Source organism: Taudactylus pleione, unplaced genomic scaffold (genome assembly GCF_031769625.1).
Source record: "Taudactylus pleione unplaced genomic scaffold, aTauple2 ptg000182l, whole genome shotgun sequence".
Lineage (NCBI taxonomy): Eukaryota > Metazoa > Chordata > Amphibia > Anura > Myobatrachidae > Taudactylus > Taudactylus pleione.
The window spans coordinates 2,982-29,582 of record NW_028284584.1 but is presented as its reverse complement, the minus strand read 5'-3'; the positions used below and the strand labels follow the sequence as shown (position 1 = coordinate 29,582).

General features: G+C 45.8%; 1 protein-coding gene across 1 annotated transcript in view; it reads right to left on the bottom strand.

Moving 5' to 3' along the window:
• Positions 1 to 25,740, bottom strand: part of LOC148519792 (inositol 1,4,5-triphosphate receptor associated 1-like) — a 286,091-nt gene extending 260,351 nt beyond the window's left edge. The window contains exons 1-7 of the mRNA XM_088476085.1: positions 25,684 to 25,740; positions 23,324 to 23,464; positions 18,933 to 19,064; positions 18,712 to 18,853; positions 18,115 to 18,164; positions 13,114 to 13,236; positions 11,577 to 11,644 (exon numbers count right to left, since the gene is read on the bottom strand). Coding sequence (XP_088332211.1) covers positions 11,577 to 11,644; positions 13,114 to 13,236; positions 18,115 to 18,164; positions 18,712 to 18,853; positions 18,933 to 19,064; positions 23,324 to 23,464; positions 25,684 to 25,740 — 713 coding nt within the window. The remainder of the gene's footprint in view (positions 1 to 11,576; positions 11,645 to 13,113; positions 13,237 to 18,114; positions 18,165 to 18,711; positions 18,854 to 18,932; positions 19,065 to 23,323; positions 23,465 to 25,683) is intronic.
• Positions 25,741 to 26,601: the final 861 nt, after the last annotated feature.

Below are 26,601 nucleotides of genomic sequence, written 5' to 3'. Positions count from 1 at the left end.
TTGTACCCATACCTCTCCTATGGATCCAGATTGTTGTACCAATACCTGTCCTATGGACCCAGCTTGTTGTACCCATTCCTGTCCTATGGACCCAGCTTGTTGTTCCCATACCTGTCCTATGGACCCAGCTTGTTCTATCCATACCTGTCCTATGGACCCAGCTTGTTGTACCCATTCCTGTCCTATGGACCCAGCTTGTTGTACCCATACCTGTCCTATGGACCCATCTTGATCTATCCATATCTGTCCTATGGACCCAGCTTGTTCATTCCATACCTGTCCTATGGACCCAGCTTGTTCTATCCATACCTGTCCTATGGATCCAGCTTGTTGTACCCATACCTGTCGTATGGACCCAGCTTGTTGTACCCATACCTGTCCTATGGATCCAGCTTGTTGTACCCATACCTGTCCTATGGACCCAGCTTGTTGTACCCATACCTGTCCTATGGACCCAGCTTGTTGTACCCATACCTGTCCTATGGACCCAGCTTGTTGTACCCATACCTGTCCTATGGACCCAGCTTGTTGTACCCATACCTGTCCTATGGACCCAGCTTGTTGTACCTATGCCTGTCCTTCTGACCCAGCTTGTTGTATCCATATCTGTCCTATGGACCCGGCTTGTTGTACCCATGCTTGTCCTATGGACCCGGCTTGTTGTACCCATGCTTGTCCTATGGACCCAGCTTGTGGTACCCACATCTGTCTTTTACCAATGGGGGTCAATTGACCATTGGCTTTTTCTTTCCATTGTTGACTCTTACAGTATGTCAAGATTCAATGATATTTTTGACAATACCAGTATTAAACTACATGTTTCTAGAGGTGACGAGGAATATGGGTAGGAAAAAAGTGTAATTATCTACACTGCAAAAAATTACTGTTTTTTAAAAATGTTCAGTAATTGTTACAAAATACAATAACCTGTTTTGAAAACAAGAAGAAACAAGAAAGAAGAACAAGGAGGGATGAAACCCCATACCTGTCCTATGGACCCAGCTTGTTCTATCCATACCTGTCCTATGGACCCAGCTTGTTGTACCCATTCCTGTCCTATGGACCCAACTTGTTCTATCCATACCTGTCCTATGGACCCAGCTTGTTGTACCCATACCTGTCCTATGGACCCAGCTTGTTCTATCCATACCTGTCCTATGGACCCAGCTTGTTGTACCCATTCCTGTCCTATGGACCCAGCTTGTTGTACCCATACCTGTCCTATGGACCCAGCTTGTTCTATCCATACCTGTCCTATGGACCCAGCTTGTTGTACCCATACCTGTCCTATGGACCCAGCTTGTTGTACCCATGGTTGTCTTATGGACCCAGCTTGTTGTACCCATGCTTGTCCTATGGACCCAGCTTGTTGTACCCATGTTTCTCTTATGGACCCAGCTTGTTGTACCTATGCATGTCCTATGGACCCAGCTTGTTGTACCCATACCTGTCTTCTGACCCAGCTTATTGTACCCATATCACACAGATTTTTTATATATGTTGTACCCATACCTGTACTGTGGACCCAGCTATTTCTACATATACCTGTCCTATGAAACCAGCTTGTTGTACCAGTGCCTGTTCTAAGGACCCAGCTTGTTGTTCCCATGCCTGTCCTAAGGACCCAGCTTGTTCTACCTATGCTTGTCATATGGACCCAGCTTGTTGTACCCACGCTTGTCCTATGGAGCCAGCTTGTTGTACCTATGCATGTCCTATGGACCCAGCTTGTTGTACCCATACCTGTCCTATGGACCCAGCTTGTTGTACCCATACCTGTCCTATGGACCCAGCTTGTTGTACCCATAGCTGTCCTATGGACCCAGCTTGTACCCATTCCTGTCCTATGGACCCAGCTTGTTGTACCCATACCTGTCCTATGGACCCAGCTTGTTGTACCCATACCTGTCCTATGGTCCCAGCTTGTTGTACCCATACCTGTCCTATGGACCCAGTTTGTTCTATCCATACCTGTCCTATGGACCCAGCTTGTTCTATCCATACCTGTCCTATGGACCCAGCTTGTTCTATCCATACCTGTCCTATGGACCCAGCTTGTTCTATCCATATCTTTCCTATGGACCCAGCTTGTTGTACCCATACCTGTAGTATGGACCCAGCTATTTCTACTTGTACCTGTCCTAAGGACCCAGCTTGTTGTACCCATACCTGTCCTATGGACCCAGCTTGTTGTACCCATACCTGTCCTATGGACCAAGCTTGTTGTACCCATGCCTGTCCTATGGACCCAGCTTTTTGTACCCACATCTGTCTTTTACCAATGGGGGTCAATTGACCATTGGCTTTTTCCTTCCATTGTTGACTCTTGTGTCGAGATTCAATGATATTTTTGGGAATAACTACTTGTTTCTAGAGGTGATGAGGAATATGGGTCGGAAAGTGTAATTATCTACACTGCAAAAAATTACTGTTTATTAAAAATGTTCAGTAATTGTTACAAAATACAATAACCTGTTTTGAAAACAAGAAGAAACAAGAAAGAAGATCAAGGGATGAAACCCCATCATGACTGACAGTAGCGCATGAAGGGGTGGTTTCTGGGTACTTTTCTGGGTACTCGGAAACCCCCCCGACACACTGGAGTGCAGACAGCATGTTCTTAAGCCCCACCCACTCTCTGCAAATTGCCGTGATTCGGGCCAATATGGAGGACGTGGAGCCAATATGACATAATTTCATTAGAATCTAGTCATTTGGCTCTGCCCCCCCATCCGATTGACCAGTGAATAGCGGCATTTTCTTGTGAGGGGCCTAATTAAATGGTTCCTGTATCTGATCTGCTGCAAGGTAAGTTTGTTTGGAATATATATGTGACATATGTGTGTATGTATATATGTGTGTGCGTGTAAAGTATGTGTGACATACAGTATGTATGTGTGTGTATACATGTGCGTGTATGGATATGTGTATACACAAAAACATTATATATATAGGGATGACATTAAAACGTAGTTATGGGAGGCACTTTCAGGTGAGGTTTTTTTAAAACATTTTTGCAGACATTACTTTGGCATGTGCCACACACAGAGTTTTTATATTTGGGGCAGGTTATATCTTGGTTACAGAATCCTATTTGGCACCATTTGCATTTCACTGGTCTTCCTGAGGGGGGATGGTCAGCTGGCCCTTGCATCCCAGGAACATGCGACCAAGAAGAGCGGAAAGGTTCTGCTAAGTCCATGACAGCAAGGATGAATTTACGCCTTGATATCTTAGAGTTTGTCACTAGCTTGTAGACTGTTTGGGTATTTATCACAGCTAAATCTAAGACGTTGTAAAATAACATGCATGGTGTCTTTAAGGAGCTCGTACTGTACTCTCTTGTCGTCCGGTCTACAATACCAAGACCACATTTTGTGTCACTGTAAGAACGCACAGGGTCAGGAGTCTTTTTCTGCTTTGCTTCATCAATGAGGAAGCCCATATGAAAAGCGCTGGGGATCAACACGCTCTAGGTGACCTTGCCCTAATAAGATGTCAGTGTGCCCGGTGGTGTGCAGAGGATCCCCAGCATTTGTCACAAAGGGGGGTACCCCTCGCCTCGCTCTGCTCATAGTCCCAGCGATACTAGTGCTCTGCTTGCTCCACTCTTTATCCAAATTCAGGGATGTACTGAAGCTGTCAGTAGTGACATAGCTTCCCTTAGTTATATAGGGCCCTAGTAGGTCAGATAAAACCTATGATTCCCCTGCACAGGACAGGACTCTGAAGGCAATGTGGTGAGTGCAGTCTCTGCTCTTCTGCCTACACCCCTGAGGGGATGACGTAACTCCCTCCTAGGCGGGCCTGTTATCGGTAACAATGGCAGCAGCAGCTCCCGCTTCGCAGGAGATACTTTTCCATCGCGGTAAGTGACCCCTTAGTACACAGACCCCTGAGTCACTTGTACACAAAACCACAGCTGCCAGCCTCAGAAACTTGCACACGGCTGCATTGTTGCGGCTCAGCTCAGCCCTGTGGACGCAGTCTGTCACTACGCAGCTTTATGGAAACACGCTCAGCACAACAAATTTCACTTTGTCAGCTCCACAGAGATTTTTCGGAAGTCAGAGAGCGAGTTATTCACCTCCAGACATAATATATGGATTTGTAAACCACAAATGTGCAGCACGTGCAAGCATGTCGCTTCTTATGGTAATGTATAAATGCAGAGTATTTGCATTCAGTCTCTTTTAACAAAAATCTATGATTTATCCATATCAGACACGGTATTAGGTTACAAACAAAAATCAACAAACAAAATCAAATATTTCCAGTGTTACTGCAACAAAACATAGAAGCGGTTATATGACCACTCCTGTAAAGACAGGTAAAAAAGCTAAAATTAGATGTTATAATGGTATTTAAAAAAAATTTTTTATCACTTTTTTATATAATCACCCAAAATATTAAAAGCCACAAAATTTCGTAGATGAAAGTACCTAAAGAATAGAGCAGCAATGCTTCAAAATATGAAAAGCGTCAATTGACCTCCCTCAGTAAACCAGTGTTAAATGAATGAAACTCTATTAACGTCCAACTTCTGAAAAACACTCGGCTGTTTTCCCAAGATGTCCAGTGATCCGATGTCTTATCTCATCCCCCATATTCCATTTATTGTGACAAGTCAGCAAGTACATTTCTTCAGTGAAGCAACAACTTCCTGCACTGAGAATGAGAATGACCCGTAGCCATCAAGATTTGGGTGGGTCACATGTATTCCACAGTGTCTGGCATCCTGTGTTCCCAGTGGAAACCTCTGTCAAGTGGTTTCCAAGTGGAGGGCGAGTACAATGTAACAAAATAATATCACACTGGTGCCATTCAGCCAATTATCTCATCTAGTGCAGTCTGAAACTATATGATTGATAGATAGATAGATAGATAGATAGATAGATAGATAGATAGATAGATAGATAGATGTGAGATAGATATGAGATAGATATATATGAGATAGATAGATAGATAGATAGATAGATAGATAGATAGATAGATATGAGATAGATAGATATGAGATAGATGTGAGATAGATAGATATGAAATAGATAGATAGCTATGAGATAGATAGATGGATAGATATGAGATAGACAGAAAGACCCACCCACTGACCACTATCTCCTGAGGAAACCGTTGATATCTGTATAGGTGGAGAAACGCGTTGAATCCAAGTTTTCCTGACCCAGGATCCTGGACACTAGTGCCTATAACGCCTTTGACAGCACACAAATGGGGGGGTCGCAAGGCCGGTGTGGTGGCGGTGAGAGACATATGTATGTAAGCTGCTTTATGTTTTACTGCCCGTCAGCCTCACCTAAATATGACAGCATGTCAAACAAAGAACCCGCAGAGAGCAAGCAGAGTGCTCTAAGAGCTGCCCATACTGAGATTCATAGAAACCCTTAGACATGCTGCATGTGATTTAAGCACTGGTATACTTGACATATATAGTATACATAGCAGTTTTCTATATCTAGCGGAACACTCATATATACTGTGATTGAGAGTGTATATCTTACAATGTGTTATACATTCAATGGAAAACTGCTCTACTAAGATACCTCAAATTTAATAGGAAGTTACACTGATTTTGCATTGGATATAATTCTTTGCTGATTGCTACAGAGTAACAACCGTGGTGCTAATATTTTGGATACAAATTCTTCACGGGTGGATACAAATTATGTTCCTCTGGATATAACTACTAAACAACATATTTTGAATCAAATGCAATTTTTTCTAATCTTTTTTATTTTTTGATGCTGATTTAATCTATATATTTTTATGTGTCTGGATCCAGAACTTATTATAAAATCTTCAGGCTATTATATGCAAGTAAAGAAATTGAGAACACTCACCAGTGCTATAACAGGAAATTTAATCACTTTCTCGGTGGAAGCAGATGGGATAATTACTTACTCAGCAAAATAGATTAACTAATTTGTGCATGATTAAAGAAATCTGCAAAAACAGGATTTTTGTACGTACTGTACCACTAAAATCCCATTCTCCGACTCCATGGGGGACACTGGTGTATACATGGTGATGATGATGTTGGGAGCCTGGCACATTAAAACCTTGCTGATATGAACTTGGCTTCTCCCCCTGTATACCCCACCTCACCTCAAGCCCAAGCAAAGATGGAGAAGATAAAGCAAAAAAAAAAAAAACACAGTAAGAGGTTCCCTCAACCAAAGAAAAACACAGTAATCTATTGAAACCAAGAACAAACACAACCCAAGCAAAGGCTAAGAATGGAACAGCAGATGGAGGGCAGCCAGGTTCCCCAGAGAATCAGAGAATGGGATTTTACTGGTAATTTCAAAAATCCTGCTTTCTCCTTCATCCATGGGAGACACTTGAGTTACACTGGGAACGTCCCAAAACAATCCACACAGGAGAGAAGCTCTATAGATGCACGAAGCACCCTGCACCCAAATTAGCCTCCCTGGATGCAAATGTGTAAAATAATTAAAATTTTACAAAAATATGCACAGTGGACCAGAACTGAGTAGCTGAAGCCCCATGTGTGCATATCAAGAGGCACACACGACCCTGTGGAGTGAGCCAAAACAGTTTCAGGAACTAACCTTCCCTGGGTAACTTAAGATTGAATGATAGTTGCTTGGATCCATCAAGAAATTGTTTGCTTTAAAGCCAGGCAACCTTGTTTGGTAGAGTTATAGGAGCTAAACGAGTCATCAGTCTTTCGTAATGTAAAGGTTTGAGCTACATAAAATCGTAAAGCATGAACCACATGAAAGTAATGTACTGCAAAATACTGATTGAGGAGAACCACTATAGGCTGGTTAACGTTAAACCTGGAGACCACTGTAGGCAAAAAAAATGGCTTAGGAGAGAGCTTTACCTAGTCATATTGGAACACCAAATAAGGAGGATGACAAAACAAAGGCCCGAGATCGAAAACTCTCCTGGCCAAAGCAATCGCTGTCTTTCAAGAGGGGTACTTCAAGTCCACAGATTCAAGTGGCTCCAAAAAAATTTGATCCACTTGAATCGATTGTAGAAACTGAAGGAGGAACAAATGAAGGCTGAAATGGAGAATCACATGCATAATAGTCCGCAGTTCCAGTAATAAGGCTAGTTCATCCTACAGAAGATGTTGAAGGTTTGCACACCATGACCAACATGGCCAGTCCAGAGCCACCAGGATCACAAATACTTGTTCTTGCTTTTTCTTTTTTAGGAAGCAGCATAAATGGTGAAAACAGGAGGATGAGGATGAACCCCCACAGAATGGAGAGGGTATCTGCCACTAGAGCTTCCAAATCTCTTGTTCTGGAGCAATAAAGAGGAAGCTTGTGGTTCATTCGAGACACCATCAGATAGATGTACTGTAATCCCCATAATAACACCAGAGCCTAGAAGACATCTGCGTGAAGGGACCACTCGCATATGTGAAGCTCTTCACAACTGAGGTAGTCTGATTCCCAGTTGTCAACTCCGGGGATAAATAAGACTGTAATGGTCGGAACATGCTTTTCTGTCCACCTGAGAATGTGGACCATTTCCTACATTGCAAGTTGAGTTCTCATGCTGCCATGAGAATTGATTTAGGTCACTGCCATGGATTTTGCTGACTGAAATTTTATTGGGTGCCCCAAAGAAGCCAATGCACCACTGACAGAGCATTGAAGATCGATCGATCCAGGAGCCCTGATACTGATTCTGAAGTACTACTGACCCTCAGCCTTAGAGGCTGGCATCCATGGTCACTTAGGTCTTTTAACAAATCAGGCGAGTCTGATGAGAGAATTGAATCATCCTGGACAAGTAAAGGCGAGAGCCACTCCATTTGGACAGCAGGTCTATCTGAAACGCCCACAAGTAAAACCTGCCAAACTGAACCGCCTCAAAGGAAGATACACCATATTACCTAGAAGGTAAATGCACAGCAGGATAGTTTGCTGAGAACCAGTTTTGCCAAATACTGGATTGCTAGAATCTTTTTTTGAGAAAGAAAGATCCTCTGAAGGGTCATGTCAAATAACATGACCAGGAACAGCAGTCTCTGGGATGGAACCAGATTGGATTTTTTTAAATTCACAATCCACCCGTGGGATATGACCATCTGCTGATGAGTCAGTAGGACATGAGACCTGATGATCTCTGCTGTTGGAGCATTTATATGCAGATTGTCGAGGTAAGGGAAGATCGTTACCCCAAGCTTTCGAAGATGAGCTAACATTACCGCCATCACTTTGGTAAATGTGCATCTGGAGTATCAAAATGGAGTTCTTGCGCACAATAATAGCAACCATGGAAGTGGGAGAGTTCATAGTGTCACTGGAATTTTGAGATGCATACTGTACCTGCACACTTCCATCTGGGAACCTCACCAAGTGTTCCTACGATTCTTAATTTGGGACGCTCACTTTCATTTCAGAGCCCTTCCCTTTGGTCTCTCCTCCACTATGGAGGTGGTCGAATTAAATCATCTGGCTTTAGTACAAGAAAAAGATTAGAATAAAAGCCTTGAGATTTCTAACTCAGTGGAACTAGCACGACTACCCTTGTGAAAAGGAGTTTTCCACCACCTGAGCCAGGGCACTCCATTTTTGAGTGGCCGGAAACTGGTGGTAAAGAACCTCCTTGTAGGTTGGCCTACAGGATATTCTGAATCAAGGTGTCTGTACATGTCTTCAACCAGACACTCTGAAACTGATGAAGATGACCACCCACCATAGGGTCCTCTATGTGGGTAGGAAGCTAGTTTTTAAGCTGGCTTGGGATCAGGTCGATGGGAGGACCAAGATTGATTGCCTTTTGTCTTTCCATCTCTGAAAGATGAAAGCTGGGCCTTTGTCCTTCAAAACCACGTCTAAGTGGATGTACTGAAGAAGCGAAAGAAAGGCCCAGAATGAAAACTTCAATAAAACCGACATCACAAGAAAAAAAAAAAAAAAGAAACACCCAGAATAAGGTTTCCTAGGACTGGAAGAAGTGGAAAGTATGTGCTCTTTACTCCTGCAGCTAATGAAATTATCTTGTCTAATTCCTGACCAAATATTGCCTCCCCAGAAGAGGGAAGGGCTTCCTAGGATCCTTTTGATTCTGTGTCCATTTGCCAGGTCCTCAGCCAAAGATCCTGGTGGGTCGCAACAACTGAGATGGACACCCTTGAGAAAACCTGACCCGTGTCTAAGGCAGCCTCCCTCAAGCAAGTGAATGACTCTTTGATGTGTTGGACTAGAGGAATGAGGTGCGCCCAGGGAGTGCGCAAGCAAAGACCATCTGCCAGAAGGTCTGCCCATTGTTTTATTGCCTTGTTTACCCAGGTCAATATCAAAATGGGTCTCAGGAAAATTCCTGGAGCTACATAAATGGATTTCAGAGTAGCTTCCAGTTTACAATCAGATCCATCTCAGAGATATGTGGATCTCTTTGTGGAAATAATGGTGTGTTTGGACAATCTGGAAAAAGAGGGATCAACAAACTGAGGAGATTCCCACTTGGACTTTTTCCCTGGGGGCAATTGATAAAGCAAGAATAAGCGTCTGGATGTCTGGAATTTTTGGTCCGGATGAGTCCAAGCCTCTGCCAGTAAATCCTCTACATGTGGAGAGGAAGGAAAGGTTACCAGCTGTTTTTGCTTTCTTTTGAAGAGGGACATACTGTATCCTGTGGTTCTGAGGAATCTGAAGTGGAGATATTCAAGACCTGGTGTACTGCTTTAACTAAGGCTTCCATGTGCTGTGAGCGTCTGCCCCATCCTCCTCCTGCACTGACCTCCTGGTCTGAGTCTCCTAGAGTTTTGCCATCTTCCAGGGGTGAGACTTTAGAAGTAGATTCTTCCCATGACTCCAGCATTGTGGGCAATCACTGTTTCTGAGAAGGTGGACGTCTAGTTGAGTAATCTACCTATATACCTATCTACCTACCTATACCTAACTACCTATATACCTATCTACCTATATACCTATCTACCTACCTATATACCTAACTACCTACCTATATACCTAACTACCTCTTTACCAATCTACCTATATACCTATCTACCTACCTACCTATATACCTAACTACCTACAGTATATACATATATACCTATCTACCTATATACCTATATGACCAGGGAGCACCTTCCATTTGCCATGACCCATATAAAGGACTGCCTGAATAGATCATTACAAAATGACGTTTACAGGGTCTCCTGGGCATCAGACCCATCCTCTTACCCTATTCCCCTAAATACTTCATCTTTTAAAACGCAGCAGCCAGTAATGAATACAGGAGTGCTCCAAAAAGGAGACGTGGAAAACATGCACTGTTAGTGAGGACTTAATTTGAGAACCACTGAACTAAACATGTATATCGATACCTATGGCTAAATTTACCAAAGGTCGATGTGGGTCAATTTAAAAATCAATGTAAAATGATCAACATCGAAACGGATTTTGCAGTTCGAAAGTTGATTGATTTAGATTAGAAATTGATCAACATTGACTTTAAGTAAATGAACCCCCTCCAAAGGGTGACACCAACCGCCAGCTCCCCTGCAGTGACAGGAGCCGGGGGCTGCAGTGTAACATTCTCCCGCTTCACCCGGCTCCTGTCATAGAAGAGGAGCTGACAGCCCAGTCTCCGGGGGCAACCCAGGGTCTCCGGCCATGCCGAGGTGCCCCCGGAGTGAAGTCATTGGGGATCCCCTGCTAGGCCATGACCCTTTATTTTAGGCCACGCCTCTCTTTGAGTGTGGGTGCACCACCAGCGCGCAGGTATCGTCTGAAAGCGCAATGCGTGTCACTAGACTCAGTGACACCTCTGACCCCCTAACCTTATGACAACATAAAGATGACCCTATAGATTGGTCATGCATGTGTCCTGTGAGTGCAGAGTGTGAATGACCCTATAGATTGGTGGTGGATGTGTCCTGTGAGTGCAGAGTGTGAATGACCCTATAGATTGCAGTCACAGGACACATCCACCACCAGAGTGTGAATGACCCTATAGATTGCAGTCACAGGACACATCCACCACAGAGTGTGAATGACCCTATAGATTGGTGGTGGATGTGTCCTATGAGTGCAGAGTGTAAATGACCCTATAGATTGGTGGTGGATGTGTCCTGTGAGTGCAGAGTGTGAATGACCCTATAGATTGGTGGTGGATGTGTCCTGTGAGTGCAGAGTGTGAATGACCCTATAGATTGGTGGTGGATGTGTCCTGTGAGTGCAGAGTGTGAATGACCCTATAGATTGGTGGTGGATGTGTCCTGTGAGTGCAGAGTGTGAATGACCCTATAGATTGGTGGTGGATGTGTCCTGTGAGTGCAGAGTGTGAATGACCCTATAGATTGGTGGTGGATTTGTCCTGTGAGTGCAGAGTGTGAATGACCCTATAGATTGCAGTCACAGGACACATCCACCACCAGAGTGTAAATGACCCTATAGATTGGTGGTGGATGTGTCCTGTGAGTGCAGAGTGTGAATGACCCTATAGATTGGTGGTGGATGTGTCCTGTGAGTGCAGAGTGTGAATGACCCTATAGATTGCAGTCACAGTACACATCCACCACAAGAGTGTGAATGAACCATATTCAGTGTAAATTCTCTACTTACTTTTCTATCAGTGGAGACAGCGCCGTGGATGATCCTGTCAGACTGTTTCTACCACTGAGTGATTCCACCTCGAAAGAACAGAGAAAAATAAGTTTAATAAATTCACATCAGACCAGAACTCACAGATATCCAGATTCTCTCAGGACAAGTCAGAGACTTCAGTCTCCATATACACTGCCACCAGTCCCCAAGTTACTGAGACTGTCCCAGTATTCATGGTCTAAAATGGGTGAAGCTTTCTGTGTATTCTGGAGAAATGATTGGTTGGGGAATGGCCCATTGTACTGCACTGGAATGATGGTAAATATGTAACAGAATAAGGAGCATAAACCCCCCCCCCAAAATAAATTGTGCACAATCATAGGGAATTTCCATCCACATCAGCGGCATGTGCGCCTGGCTTACATCATCATCAGCGCGTCCTTCCATACGCCCCCTTACAGGGGTATATGCGTCTCTGCGTAGACACGTCTGTACATTGCAGATGTTACAAAGTACACACCCATTAGGGGGCACTAGAGAAACACGAGGCAGAACGTAGTAATCACAGCAACATCAGAGTTTGAAAGAGTAAATATCGATTTGCCTTAAACTGCGCTGCTCTTCTATTTATAATATCAGTGTGTGTTATACAGAATCTAAACTATACACTCCACTGTGCGTCGTGCCGCTGCCCAGGGTGCAAGACCTAGAGGGCAGCAGGGTCACTGCCCCAACAGCATCATGGAGATGCAGCCCACTACCCAGGGCCGTATTGAGGGCCACATGGGCCTGGAGCTGAAAATGAACAAGGGCCTATTATGAGAAGAGAGGAGGTGTGACCAGTGCTGTGTGGGTGTGACCAGTGCTGTGTGGGTGTGACCAGTGCCATGTGGGTGTGGCTAGTGCCATGTGGGCGTGTACACCCCTATACTCTCAGCCCCAATGTCTCCCCTAAATATGTAAAAGAAAAAAATGCTTCATTTTGTGAGGTAAATAGAAATACAATTTTTATACTTATGATTTATGGCTGAGCGTGTGGAGAGCAGATGGCCAGTCAACATCATGTTGTCATGACATTGGGCCTATTTGTATGTGGAGGCCTGGAGCTGTAGCTCCATCCACCCCATTGTTAATCTGGCCCTGCCACTACCCAGCTAACGGGGAGGCATCCTGCTGCATACAAAGGTGCAGCGTGAGTCCTTCGGGTCTTCCTGGCACCCAGTGATCCGCCGATGCTTGCTGTAGGCCCTTATGATGTCACATGTGGCATGTACCGTGGTACAGCACTAGGAGCAAGGGCTGATGTGAATGGCTCTGTAAAGCACTAATATGTTGGTACTATATAATAATAAAGAAAGTAATAAATAATCTCTACAGTTCCGCCTATGTACCCTGGCAGCAATATGTCCTCCTCCTACATGCTTAGAAGTAATCACCAAAAATCACTGATCCAGAATTACAGAATCAGAAAGTTACTTACAAGAGAGGACAGTGCCGGGATGGGAGAGGAGTTCGGAGACAGTGCCGGGATGGGAGAGGAGTTTGGAGACAGTGCCGGGATGGGAGAGGAATTCGGGGCCAGTGCCGGGATGGGAGAGGAGTTCGGGGACTGTCCCGGGATGTTCAGTAAATTAAACTTTGGGACCACAGCAACGCTCACTCTTCTGCGGGGCATGTTCTACAGAAAAAGAACAAAGACAGCATGTCATGCCACTGAAAAATGCACCCGAATTATGAACGCCCCTTCACACACATACATGCACACACGCATGCAAACACATATATGTACACACATATGAACACACATATATATGCGCATGCACAAAGAGTAGCTTCTTGTGAGTTTCTAGGCAATGTTGCCAACACAGATATTTAATTCAGGTAATAACTTATTCTTTGTTTATACACTGAGAAAATGGAACAAACAGATAATTATTAGTGTTATGAATAACATCATATATATGTGATAAATCCTTAGCACCAGATCTTTCCCTTAAAGCTATTTCTTCTTATTGGTACTCAGATGCCACCAGGACTTAAACACAGTAATCAGGACACTAATTTAGATCTATATGGGTCCCCCTATATTTAAAACCAGCACCGGACCCAAAATGTGCTGGTTTTAAATAAAGGGGGACTCCTACGCAATTTTTCATCCCTATATTTAAAACTAGCACTGGCCCTGCATCCAGGTGCTGGTTCCTAAATTATGAGGGAACCCTACTCGTTTTATTCCCCGTAATTATAGGAACCAGGACTGGCTGAGCAGTCCGGGGCCAGTTATGCTTTTGGGGGGGAACCTACGTAATTTTTTTAAAAATAAAAACACTTTACACTAGGTACACATGCAGAAACATACACAAATCACACTGATCTGTGTATGTTTCTGAAAAACTCGCAGCTCAGGAGGTGGTCTATTTGAAACTTCACATTCTCTGTGAGTTTGCTACATTCTCACCCAAGATTGTAATCTCGATTCTTGATAAATTCCTAAGTTGCATCTTTTTCATGAAAAGTACTTCAGGGTTTGGCCGATGGTGAATTGATTCGAGTTTGCAATCTCACCCGAGTTTTTCAGTGAAAAATGAAAACTCTCTCCAAACTCACACGAGTGTGTCTTTAGTAAATTTGCGAGATGAAAAACATACCTAAACTCACCCGAGATTGCAATCTCGACCAAACTCGAATCTTAGTAAATTTACCCCCTAGTATTTTGGGGGTCTGAGAGGGAGCTGCGGCCACAGAGGTAGCTCAGTCTGAATTGTTTTTCAGAACAGTATTGAAGTCTCCAATGAGAATGAGCTCCACTTGCCGCATTCGGGTAAGAAGAGAATCCAATTTAGAGAACTGATATTGATGTTGGCTAGAGACATAAATATTGGCCAGGGTGCATCATTTGTTATCAAGTTTGCCCACTAGAATAAGATGCACCCTGGCCAATATTTATGTCTCTAACCAATGTCAATATCAGTTTCTTTGTATGCAAGGGAGTCTAGGAGTTCAAAATTGAGATGGCAAGCAAACGGTCGTGACCTCACGTTTTTTAGAAGACAAGATCACCCTGTGTGGAGCTTAAGGGTGGCAAAAAGTTTTCCTCATTTCTGAGGGCTATTAGGCCCTTTTATATTAAAGAATAGTACCTGGAGTCCCATGAGTAGTGAAGTGATAAGAGGTTGTAGAAGAGAATAGAAAGAGAGTAGGAGGGAGGCATGATATGTGAATCAGAAGCAACGCTTTCAGAGTAGTACAGGGTGTATAGGGAGACAAGCGAAAAAATATGTGCAAAATAGTATCGTGGTCAGCTGGAAGGGGGAACGGTGTTGGATGAAGGTCCGGAAGGGGCGGTAAGGTGGTCCCTTGACAAAGTAGGCTAGGACCGATAGCGCTGATAGTGGGGAGGGTCATTTTGCAACCGAGAGTAACATACTTTAGGTCAGCTATGAGACTGAAAGCCCCAGGGGGTCATAGCAAAACAGCTGAGGGATGCATTGTGGTGAGCACAGGAGGAGGGCTAGGGTGCCCTCTTGGGGAACCTGAGGTAGTAGACTGGAAGTTGAACAAATAATAATGATCAGTCACAGCAACCAAATGGTGGAGCTGGGGGAAGGGGGCAGGATATAGGATAGAAGAGAGGCATGGGGTCAGGGAAAAGGAGGGTGGGTATACAAGATGTGGATGATGGCATGGTAGAGTAAATGGGTAAATGCATTCTAACATTATAGCAGATAAACTTAGTGATTTATGCATAAAACATGTAACAAACACATTAGGAGTAAGTTAAGCTAAACATCAGGGTGCTCTCATGTATCGTCCTCCGCAGTGAGCCAAGAATATGGCAGAGAGCACAAAATGATCAGGTGGGTGCTGAAAGAACAGCCCGCACATTCGTATTATCAGTGTAGTGCATGACATAGAGTAACATAAAATAAAGACTATCATACAGTATTAGGTAAAAAGTGTAGAGTGAGGGAGATTAAATTAAAGTAAATATATGGAGATTGCAATTCAAAATAAGGTATGGAGGGCCTGAAGATGGCCTCTAACAGGGGAGCACAACCTCTATTAATTGTTTAACAAAAAAGAAAATAACTGTTGCAGAAAGTCAAGTTCCAGAGAGTGGAGTATTAGAGGAAGCTGCAGGATTCTTAGAAGGTCTTTAGGGGAGGGGGCAGGAGGCAGCAGGATCACCGTCCCCAGTAGTGATTATTTACTATCTTCTGAATATATCGTGCCATGTTCTCTGACTCTTTTACATTGGGCGAGTTTCCATGTTCTCAGACTCTATTACATTGGGCGAGTTTCCCTGTTCTCGGACTCTATTACATTGGCTGAGTTTCCATGTTCTCTGACTCTATTACATTGGGGGAGTTTCCATGTTCTCTGACTATTACATTGGGCGAGTTTCCATGTTCTCGGACTCTATTACATTGGGCGAGTTTCCATGTTCTCTGACTCTATTACATTGGGCAAGTTTCCATCTTCTCGGACTCTATTACATTGGCTGAGTTTCCATGTTCTCTGACTCTATTACATTGGGCGAGTTTCCATGTTCTCGGACTCTATTACATTGGGCGAGTTTCCATGTTCTCGGACTCTATTACATTGGGTGAGTTTCCATCTTCTCGGACTCTATTACATTGGCTGAGTTTCCATGTTCTCTGACTCTATTATATTGGCTGAGTTTCCATGTTCTCTGACTCTATTACATTGGGGGAGTTTGCATGTTCTCTGACTATTACATTGGGCGAGTTTCCATGTTCTCGGACTCTATTACATTGGGCGAGTTTCCATGTTCTCTGACTCTATTACATTGGGCAAGTTTCCATGTTCTCTGACTCTATTACATTGGGTGAGTTTCCATGTTCTCTGACTCTATTACATTGGGCGAGTTTCCATGTTCTCTGACTCTATTACATTGGGGCGAGTTTCCATGTTCTCGGACTCTATTACATTGGGCAAATTTCCATGTTCTCGGACTCTATGACATTGGCCGAGTTTCCATGTTCTCTGACTATTACATTGGGAGAGTTTCCATGTTCTTGGACTCTATTACATTGGGCGAGTTTCCATGTTCTCTGACTCTATTACATTGGGGGAGTTTCCATGTTCTCGGACTCTATTACGTTGGCTGAGTTTCCATGTTCTCTGACTCTATTACATTGGGGGAGTTTCCATGTTCTCTGACTATTACAATGGGCGAGTTTCCATGTTCTCGGACTCTATTACATTGGGCGAGTTTCCATGTTTTCGGACTCTATGACATTGGCCGAGTTTCCATGTTCTCTGACTCTATTACATTGGGCGAGTTTTCATGTTCTGGGACTCTATTACATTGGGGGAGTTTCCATGTTCTCTGACTCTATTACATTGGGGGAGTTTCCATGTTCTCGGACTCTATTACATTGGCTGAGTTTCCATGTGTTCGGACTCTATTACATTGGGGGAGTTTCCATGTTCTCTGACTATTACAATGGGCAAGTTTCCATGTTCTCTGACTCTATTACATTGGGCGAGTTTCGATGTTCTCTGACTCTATAACATTGGGGGAGTTTCCATGTTCTCTGACTCTATTACATTGGGCGAGTTTCCATGTTCTCAGACTCTATTACATTGGGCGAGTTTCCATCTTCTCGGACTCTATTACATTGAGGGAGTTTCCATGTTCTCTGACTATTACATTGGGCGAGTTTCCATGTTTTCGGACTCTATTACATTGGGTGAGTTTCCATGTTCTCTATTACATTGGGCGAGTTTCCATGTTCTCAGACTCTATGACATTGGCCGAGTTTCCATGTTCTCTGACTCTATTACATTGGGCGAGTTTTCATGTTCTCGGACTCTATTACATTGGGGGAGTTTTCATGTTCTCTGACTCTATTACATTGGGCGAGTTTCCATGTTCACTGACTCTATTACATTGGGCGAGTTTCCATGTTCTCGGACTCTATTACATTGGGGGAGTTTCCATGTTCTCTGACTATTACATTGGGTGAGTTTCCATGTTCTCGGACTCTATTACATTGGGCGAGTTTCCATGTTCTCTGACTCTATTACATTGGGCGAGTTTCCATGTTCTCTGACTATTACATTGGGCGAGTTTCCATGTTCTCGGACTCTATTACATTGGGCGAGTTTCCATGTTCTCTGACTCTATTACAATGGGCGAGTTTCCATGTTCTCTGACTCTATTACATTGGGGGAGTTTCCATGTTTTCTGACTCTATTACATTGGGCGAGTTTCCATGTTCTCGGACTCTAATACATTGGGCGAGTTTAAACAGTGAGTAAAAACTCTCATCCTATTACATATGGACCATAAACCCTAAAGTCATTAGTAGAACTAGTGTAACTATGAAGCGATCAACTGCATCTTAATGAATCCTTATTTGTTATTAGTAGCTTTAATACTCCTTCTCTCAAGTCATTATCAGATCTATCTAGTTTTTAGTAATCTGTTGATTTATGTGATTTTCAGGCATCAGCTGCCTCTATTATGATCCTCAGGAACTATTAGATGGACATAAGTATTCTGCAATAGCTCCTCCTGGCGCCATACCTTGCCAATGGTCAGCGACATGGAGCGGGAGGAGCGAGACACGCCATCTTCTGAAATGACATCAAACAATGAGCACTTTAATTATACTTTCTACACAATTATAGATGATAGACAATTACTTAGTGTTTAGTGTGATACCACCTCATATAACATAATAGACATGCCATGTAGGCTGATAACATACACACAGAGCTGTATTTAGATTTGGGCATATATACACCCTAAATTAGTGCACCCCACTTATCTATTGTTCTTACTGATAGCAACAGATGGTTGGTGAAGATCCTGTCGGCAATGAAAACCACAGTGTACATAATGCTGCAATGTCAGCACTTCCCTTGCCGGTGACAGTATAAATATGTCCCATAGCGTAGGAAACGGAAATGTTTATTTTCAGCGATATAAGCTGTCGGAGATGAGGGAAAACAGATACATACAGCTGCAGACTGTCAGCGCGACGCAACCGTCTGTAATTAGACAGAAAAGTGTACCGATAACAACAGCCTTACTACACGTCTGTGTCTTTTTAGTTGTTTGAAGCACATGTACAAAGTGACGCTCATACGTGATGTTAGAAAGTAATCATGTCTGGATTACCGGATCCACTGTAATTGCGGCTGGAATTCTGATTGGCGAGTTTCCTGTATTCCATTAGTTCCGTGTGGTCTTTCTCATACGTCCTCTTTAAGTTCTCCACATACTGCATCATCACCTCGGTGGCCCTGGACATACGTTTCTCCTAGACAAAGACGCACAACTGCTAATTAGACACAGCTGTGTGACCGTGCACAACAGGCTCAATTCAGGGTGACGCGTACCTGTCGCACAGCTCCAACCATCTCCGCCCGGCTGGAGAGTCTGGTGGTGAGACGGTGAAGGACAGCAATGTCCTCCAGTAACTTCTGGTACTCCTCCCGGTGCTCACTATTCTGCCACAGTGACGCTGAGGACTGGAAGGACACCGGAGATAATACAGAATCCACCATGATATAACGGGTGTAAGAAGAGGAGAATTATACTGCAGCATTGAGTTATGTTTCCTGCGCATACTATTATATATAGTATACGCCCCTAACACTCCCATAACACACCCCTAACACTCCCATAACACACCCCTAACACTCCTAGAATGTGCCCCTAACACTCCCATAACATGCCCCCAATACTCCTATAATGTGCCCCTAACACTCCTCACATAACACGCCCCCAACACTCCATTAACGTGCCCCTAACACTCACATAACACGCCCCTAGCACTCCTATAATGTGCCCCTAACACTCCCATAACACGCCCCCAACACTCCTATAACGTGCCCCCAACACTCCCATAACACACCCCTAACACTCCTATAATGTGCCCCTAACACTCCCATAACACGCCCCTAACACTCCTATAACACGCCCCTAACACTCCCATAACACGCCCCTAACACTCCCATAACACGCCCCTAACACTCCTATAACATGCCCCTGACACACCCCTAACACACCGCTAACACTCCTATAACGTGCCCCCAACACTCCCATAACACGCCCCTAACACTCCCATAACACACCCCTCACACTCCCATAACACTTCCCCAACACTCCTATAAAGTGCCCCTAACACTCCCATAACATACCCCCAACACTCCTATAATGTGCCCCTAACACTCCTATAACATGCCCCCAACACTCCTATAATGTGCCCCTAACACTCCTATAACATGACCCTAACACTCCCATAACATGCCCCTAACACTCCAATAACATGCCCCTAACACTCCCATAACGTGCCCCTAACACTCCTATAATGTGCCCCTAACACTTTCATAACATGCCCCCAACACTCCTATAACACGCCCCTAACACTCCCATAACACGCCCCTAACACTCCTATAATGTGCCCCTAACACTCCCATAACATGCCCCTAACACTCCCATAACATGCCCCTAACACTCCCATAACATGCCCCCAACACTCCTATAACACGCCCCTAACACTCCCATAACACGCCCCTAACACTCCTATAATGTGCCCCTAACACTCCCATAACATGCCCCTAACACTCCTATAACATGCCCCCAACACTCCTATAACACGCCCCTAACACTCCCATAACACGCCCCTAGCACTCCCATAACATCCCCCTAACACTCCTCTAATGTGCCCCCAACACTCCCATAACATGCCCCTAACACTCACATAACATGCCCCCAACACTCCTATAACACGCCCCTAACACTCCCATAACACGCCCCTAACACTCCTATAACATGCCCCCAACACTCCTATAATGTGCCCCTAACTCTCCCATAACACGCCCCTAACACTCCTATAACACGCCCCTAACACTCCCATAACACGCCCCTAACACTCCTATAACGTGCCCCTAACACTCCCATAACACACCCCTAACACTCCCATAACACACCCCTAACACTCCCATAACACACCCCTAACACGCCCCCAACACTCCTATAACGTGCCCCTAACATGCCCCTAACACTCCTATAACGTGCCCCTAACACGCCCCTAACACTCCTATAACGTGCCCCTAACACTCCCATAACATGCACCCAACACTCCCATAACATGCCCCTAACACTCCTATAACACACCCCTAACACTCCTATAATGTGCCCCTAACACTCCCATAACATGCCCCCAACACTCCTATAATGTGCCCCTAACACTCCCTTAACATGCCCCTAACACTCCCATAACATGCCCCCAACACTCCCATAACATGCCCCTAACACTCCCATAACATGCCCTAACACTCCCATAACACGCCCCTAACACTCCTATAACACGCCCCTAACACTCCCATAACACGTCCCTAACACTCCCATAACACGCCCCTAACACTCCCATAACACACCCCAAACACTCCTATTACATGCCCCTAACACTGCCATAACATTCCCCTAACACTCCTATAACACACCCCTAACACTCCCATAACACACCCCTAACACTCCCATAACACCCCCCCAACACTCGTATAAAGTGCCCCTAACACTCCCATAACACACCCCTAACACTCCCACAACACACCCCCAACACGCCCCCAATACTCCTATAATGTGCCCCTAACACTCCCATAACACACCCCTAACACGCCCCCAACACTCCTATAACGTGCCCCTAACACTCCCATAACACACCCCTAACACGCCCCCAACACTCCTATAACGTGCCCCTAACACTCCTATAACACGTCCCTAACACTCCCATAACATGCCCCCAACACTCCTATAACGTGCCCCCAACACTCCTATAACGTACCCCTAACACTCCTATAACGTGCCCCTAACACTCCTATAACACGCCCCCAACACTCCTATAATGTGCCCCTAACACTCCCATTACATGCCCCTAACACTCCTATAACACGCACTTAACACTCCTATAACGTGCCCCTAACACTCCCATAACACACCCCTAACACTCCCATAACATGCCCCCAACACTCCTATAACGTGCCCCCAACACTCCTATAACACGCCCCTAATACTCCCATAAAACGCCCCTAACACTCCAATAACACACCCCTAACACTCCCATAACACGCCCCCAACACTCCTATAACGTGCCCCTAACACTCCCATAACACACACCTAACACTCCTATAACGTGCCCCTAACACTCCCATAACATGCCCCCAACACTCCTATAACATGCCCCCAACACTCCTATAACACACCCCTAGCACTCCCATAACATGCCCCTAACACTCCCCTAACACGCCCCCTAACACTCCCATAACACGCCCCTAACACTCATATAACACGCCCCTAACACTCCTATAACATGCCCCTAACACTCCCATAACACACCACTAACACTCCCATAACACACCCCCAACACTCCTATAACACGCCCCTAACACTCCCATAACACGCCCCTAACACTCCTATTACGTGCCCCTAAAGCCGTTACATATCTGTGCACATGAATAGCAACCTCCCAATCACAGGCAGGAATGCTCAATACGTCTCGGAGGCCGCGTGTCTCAGTGCGCCTTGTGACTCTGGGCCTGATTCAGAGACGGACGCTCTGAAAGAGCGCTCGCTCCGAATCAGGGCTTTTTTTGGTGCGGCCTCCTGGCCGCTCGCATAGCTGTGGGTGACCACCTACAGCTATTGCGAGCGGCCAGGATGATGGTCGCGATGGCCAAGACCATCGCGACCATCGGGCTTGCAACGAGACCCTTGCGGTAGGGTGTCGTTGCTGCAAGCCCAAGAGAGCTTCCGGCTCTAATAGAGCAAGAGACTCTCCCACTGACATCACTGGTGATGTCAGTGGGGCCGCCCACAAACGGCAGGTGTTCGCTTGGGAACGCCTCAGTTTGTGAAGCCACCCTCCCGCCATGTCTACAAAACGAGGCAAGCTGTCGATCAACATCGATAGCCGACCCTTTTGTAGTGAGCCACAGAGCGAGTGCTTTTTGCGCTCGCTCTGGGGCTTGCGCACGCGCAGTGCACACGCCGCGCACCATCGACCCACAAGCGAGCGGGTCTGAATCAGGCCCTCTGTACGCTAGCACCATGTTACGCATGCACGGCCTGACATTTTAGCGACTTAGGTAGTGATTCAGCTTAGGACAGAATTGCAAAGCTGCACGTAGGCACGTAGTAGGTGTATGACACCCCCTGCTGCCACTGCGATCCCAGCACCGCGACCGAGGTTACAGGCTGGTATCACCATCACGACCATCGTTCATACAGCCAACGAACAATATATCGTCCCGACCGTTGGCCTGATATATGCCTGATATATCTGTGAACCACGTTATTCACACATATATCGCATCGGCCATGCAGCACAGCAGATGCGCACAAGTCTGATATATCGCATCGGCCTGTGTGACCGACTGACACACCCATACGCTAGCCACAGGAATCGCGGACAATGACATCACAACTGCTTCCTGCGGCCAGACATAATGACCGGCCGATTGGTAAGTGTGCTTGCACAGCCGCACACTTACCAACATGATCAGTCGGTCAGCCAGTCAGCCAATCCGTCGGCAAAGTGTGTACGACACATAAGTCTTTACCTAGCTATGAGACCAGGAACATTTATCACAAAGCATTGACCGTAGAACCCAGCAGTCCTCCTATAGGAGATCATTAAGGTAAGAAGAAGTGGTATAGCATTCTCTCAGAAGTACCCTTATATAGCACCGGCATATTTATAGTGATATAATAACCGGCTTCTTACCACCACCGCTGCCTTAAAGCTCTCTAACTCCTTCTCATTATTCTCCTCAGTCAGGTTCCGCTCTCTCACAGCCTGAGTCAGCCGCGATTCCAGCGTGTAACTGTCATTGCGATACGCCAGGGAGAGCTGGACAAACACGTTCTGTAACATCGCACATTTACAGTACATTATGTTTGGCTGGTACAAGCAGATGGGGTCCTTACACAGACCTGTAACAAAGACGGAAGCTTCTCGGCAGACAAAGGGGCTGATTTACCAATCAGTGATAGGCCCTGTGCTCAGCAGAAATGGGTGTTTTCACTGGCTACCTTCTAGTATGGGTCAAACTACCATAGGTGCAAGAGGTGCAGCTGCTATGGGGCCCAGAACTTAGGGGGGCCCATACCTAGTTATTTCCCTGCTTTCTCGCTTACCACAAAAGATGAAAGGGTTCCTGCCGATAGTGTGCTTTTCCTGCTGATGATGGGCTATCCCTGTTTATGGTGGGCTATCCCTGTCTATGGTGGGCTATCCCTGTCTATGGTGGGCTATCCCTGTCAATGGTGGGCTATTCCTGCTGAAGGTGAGCTATCCCTGTCTATGGTGAGCTATACCTGTCTATTGTGGGCTATCCCTGCCGATAGTGGGTTATCCCTGTCTATGGTGGGCTCTCCCTGCCAATAGTGGGCTATCCCTGCCGATGGTGGGTTATCCCTGTCTATGGTGGGCTATCCCTGTCTATGGTGGGCTATTCCTGCTGAAGGTGAGCTATTACTGTCTATGGTGGGCTATCCTTGATGATGGTGAGCTATCCCTGCTGAGGGTGAGCGATCCCTGTCTATGGTGGGCTATCCCTGGCAATGGTGGGCTATACCTGCCGATGGTAGGCTATCCCTGTCTATGGAGGGCTATTCCTGCTGAGGGTGAGCTATCACTGTCTATGGTGGGCTATCCCTGCTGATGGTGGGCTATCCCTGTGCATGGTGGGCTATCCCTGCCGATGGTGGGCTATCCCTGTTTGTGGTAAGCTATTCCTGTCTATGGTGGGCTATCCCTGCCAAGGGTGGGCTATACCTGATGGAAGCCTATTTGACCTACAGTATTAGTATGTTTCTGGACAACACGCCATACTTGCCTACTCTTCCAGCACATCCATGAGTCTCACGCATTTCGGGGAGTTCTCCTGGTCGGCCCAGGAGAACCAACCAGCATTCAGGATCCCTCCCATTTTCCCAGTGAGTGCTGGCTGACGTGACCTCCCCTGCTGAGCAATGCCGTCACTGGTGTCACTCTATAGGGGGAGTGGCCATGGGATGCAGTTGACATCTCTAACCCCCCCCCTGCACCTCCCACCTGGAATCCCACCTTTAGGAACTTCCAGAGAGGAGCATTAAAATGACTTTTGCAGGTCTATATACTGGGTTCTGGATGCTCCACTCATACACTGGATTTAAACCAGGGGTGGGGAACCTTTTATCTGCTGAGGGCCTTTTTGATATAGATAACATTATTTGCGGGCCCGGTGCAGGCCACGCCCCCTCCATGTGACTTCACATAGGGGCGGGGCCACAATCGCCGGTGATTGCAGCAATACATGGAGCATCCTAGGGATGCTCCAGGCAGCACTGTTGCATAGTTTCTGGCTGCAGGGTGTCATTCTAGGCACCCTACTAGCCAGAAGGGGCTAGCAAAAAGAAGCTACGAGGGCCAGACCAAATGATTCCATGGGCCTAATACAGCCCCCGGGCCTAAGGTTCCCCATCCCTGATTTAAACACTGGAACTTCAGCAGAATGAGCTTTTCCTTTGATGTCACACACAGTAATAGGGTACAGTGCTGTATATATTTGGTCATGCACATAAAGAAAAAGAAATCCCAATTCCTGCAGATGATCGGTGCACACGGTTATACGTATACGCCATGTGCCATGCCAGGAGCTCACCCCCTACCCACCCTCAGGCGCTGACTAAGGGCAGAATAACATCCCACGGAAAGTAATGTTCTGCATCCAGTCATCACCCCACAAAGGAAACACAAACATTAGGACATTGTGTACAAGGCTCTGCAGACAAGCGAGGAACCTCCCCAATGTGCACTTTGCACCCCTGACATCTCTCCTCAGTATCATCACCTCATAAGTGAAATAGAATTGTTTTGCCTGTGGCAGCAGAATTAAAGGAATTACCACAGGCAACCGGCATCCCCTAAGGAACACCGCGCTCCGCCCTACTTACCAGGCAGGGGTTATCCCATACATGGAGTGTAATAGTGACAGAAAGATATAATATTCCATGTGCAGGGTAACATCTGGGGGGACATCACTATTATACGCACAATGGAGGATATTCTATGGGAGTTATAGTACGGTGCATGTCACTCACCTCTACTTCCTTCTCCGTCAGCGCTGGGGCACTAGAAGGGAAAAGATAATGTTCCATATGAGCGTTATGTACAGTAACATCCAGAAGAAACAGGAAACGGGAGCAGACTGGAGGGAACGAGACGTCCATGGAACACAGACTAGAGACACCCGGGTGAGGCCTTCAGGCAGCATCTCAGCTTCAGTACAATAATGCGTGACTCAGGGGGAGAGTTATCAAATCTTCTAAACAGGACAGGTGGAGGCGTCGTCATAGCAACCTATCTGCCTCTATCCTTTTATTCTTCTTATAAACTCATTATGTAAAAGTGTAGATAAAGTACAAGCGTTTGTGTGATACAGAGGGCCTGACGCTGAGCAGGATGCAGCAGCGTTGTCACACGTAGGAGAGCAATTTCTTTCTGCGCACACGTCCGCACAGAGGGGAAACTGAGGCACGGGAGACGCACGGTCTCAGTAACAGGGAGGAGGATAAGGGGGCGCACCAAGATGTCTTATGGGTCTGTGATGTGGGTGTCGCAGATAGGGGCCGCGTACAGGAGGCTCAGACACAGAATCTGCACCTGCCATAGGGTGGTGGTGCACGTGTCAATGGTGCGACTGATGATGGCGTCTAAAGCAGCACCAGCAGTATCTGAGCACCCGCAGATGATCAGCATCCTAGTCCCTACACATATGATGCTGCAGTGTCCGGCTCAGACCAATGCAGGGTACACACCTACCTGACATATCTGCAGGTGATGGTTGTTTATACACACTGACCAACCATCACCTTCCATCTGACCGCGGCTCCCGCTGGTCAACGGTCATGCCGTGACCCCCTCCCCACAGCAGCTGCTGCATGTGTACATCATTCACAGACATATCGCTGGTACACACTGGCCAACGGGCACCAGATTTATTAGCCGATGAATTGATC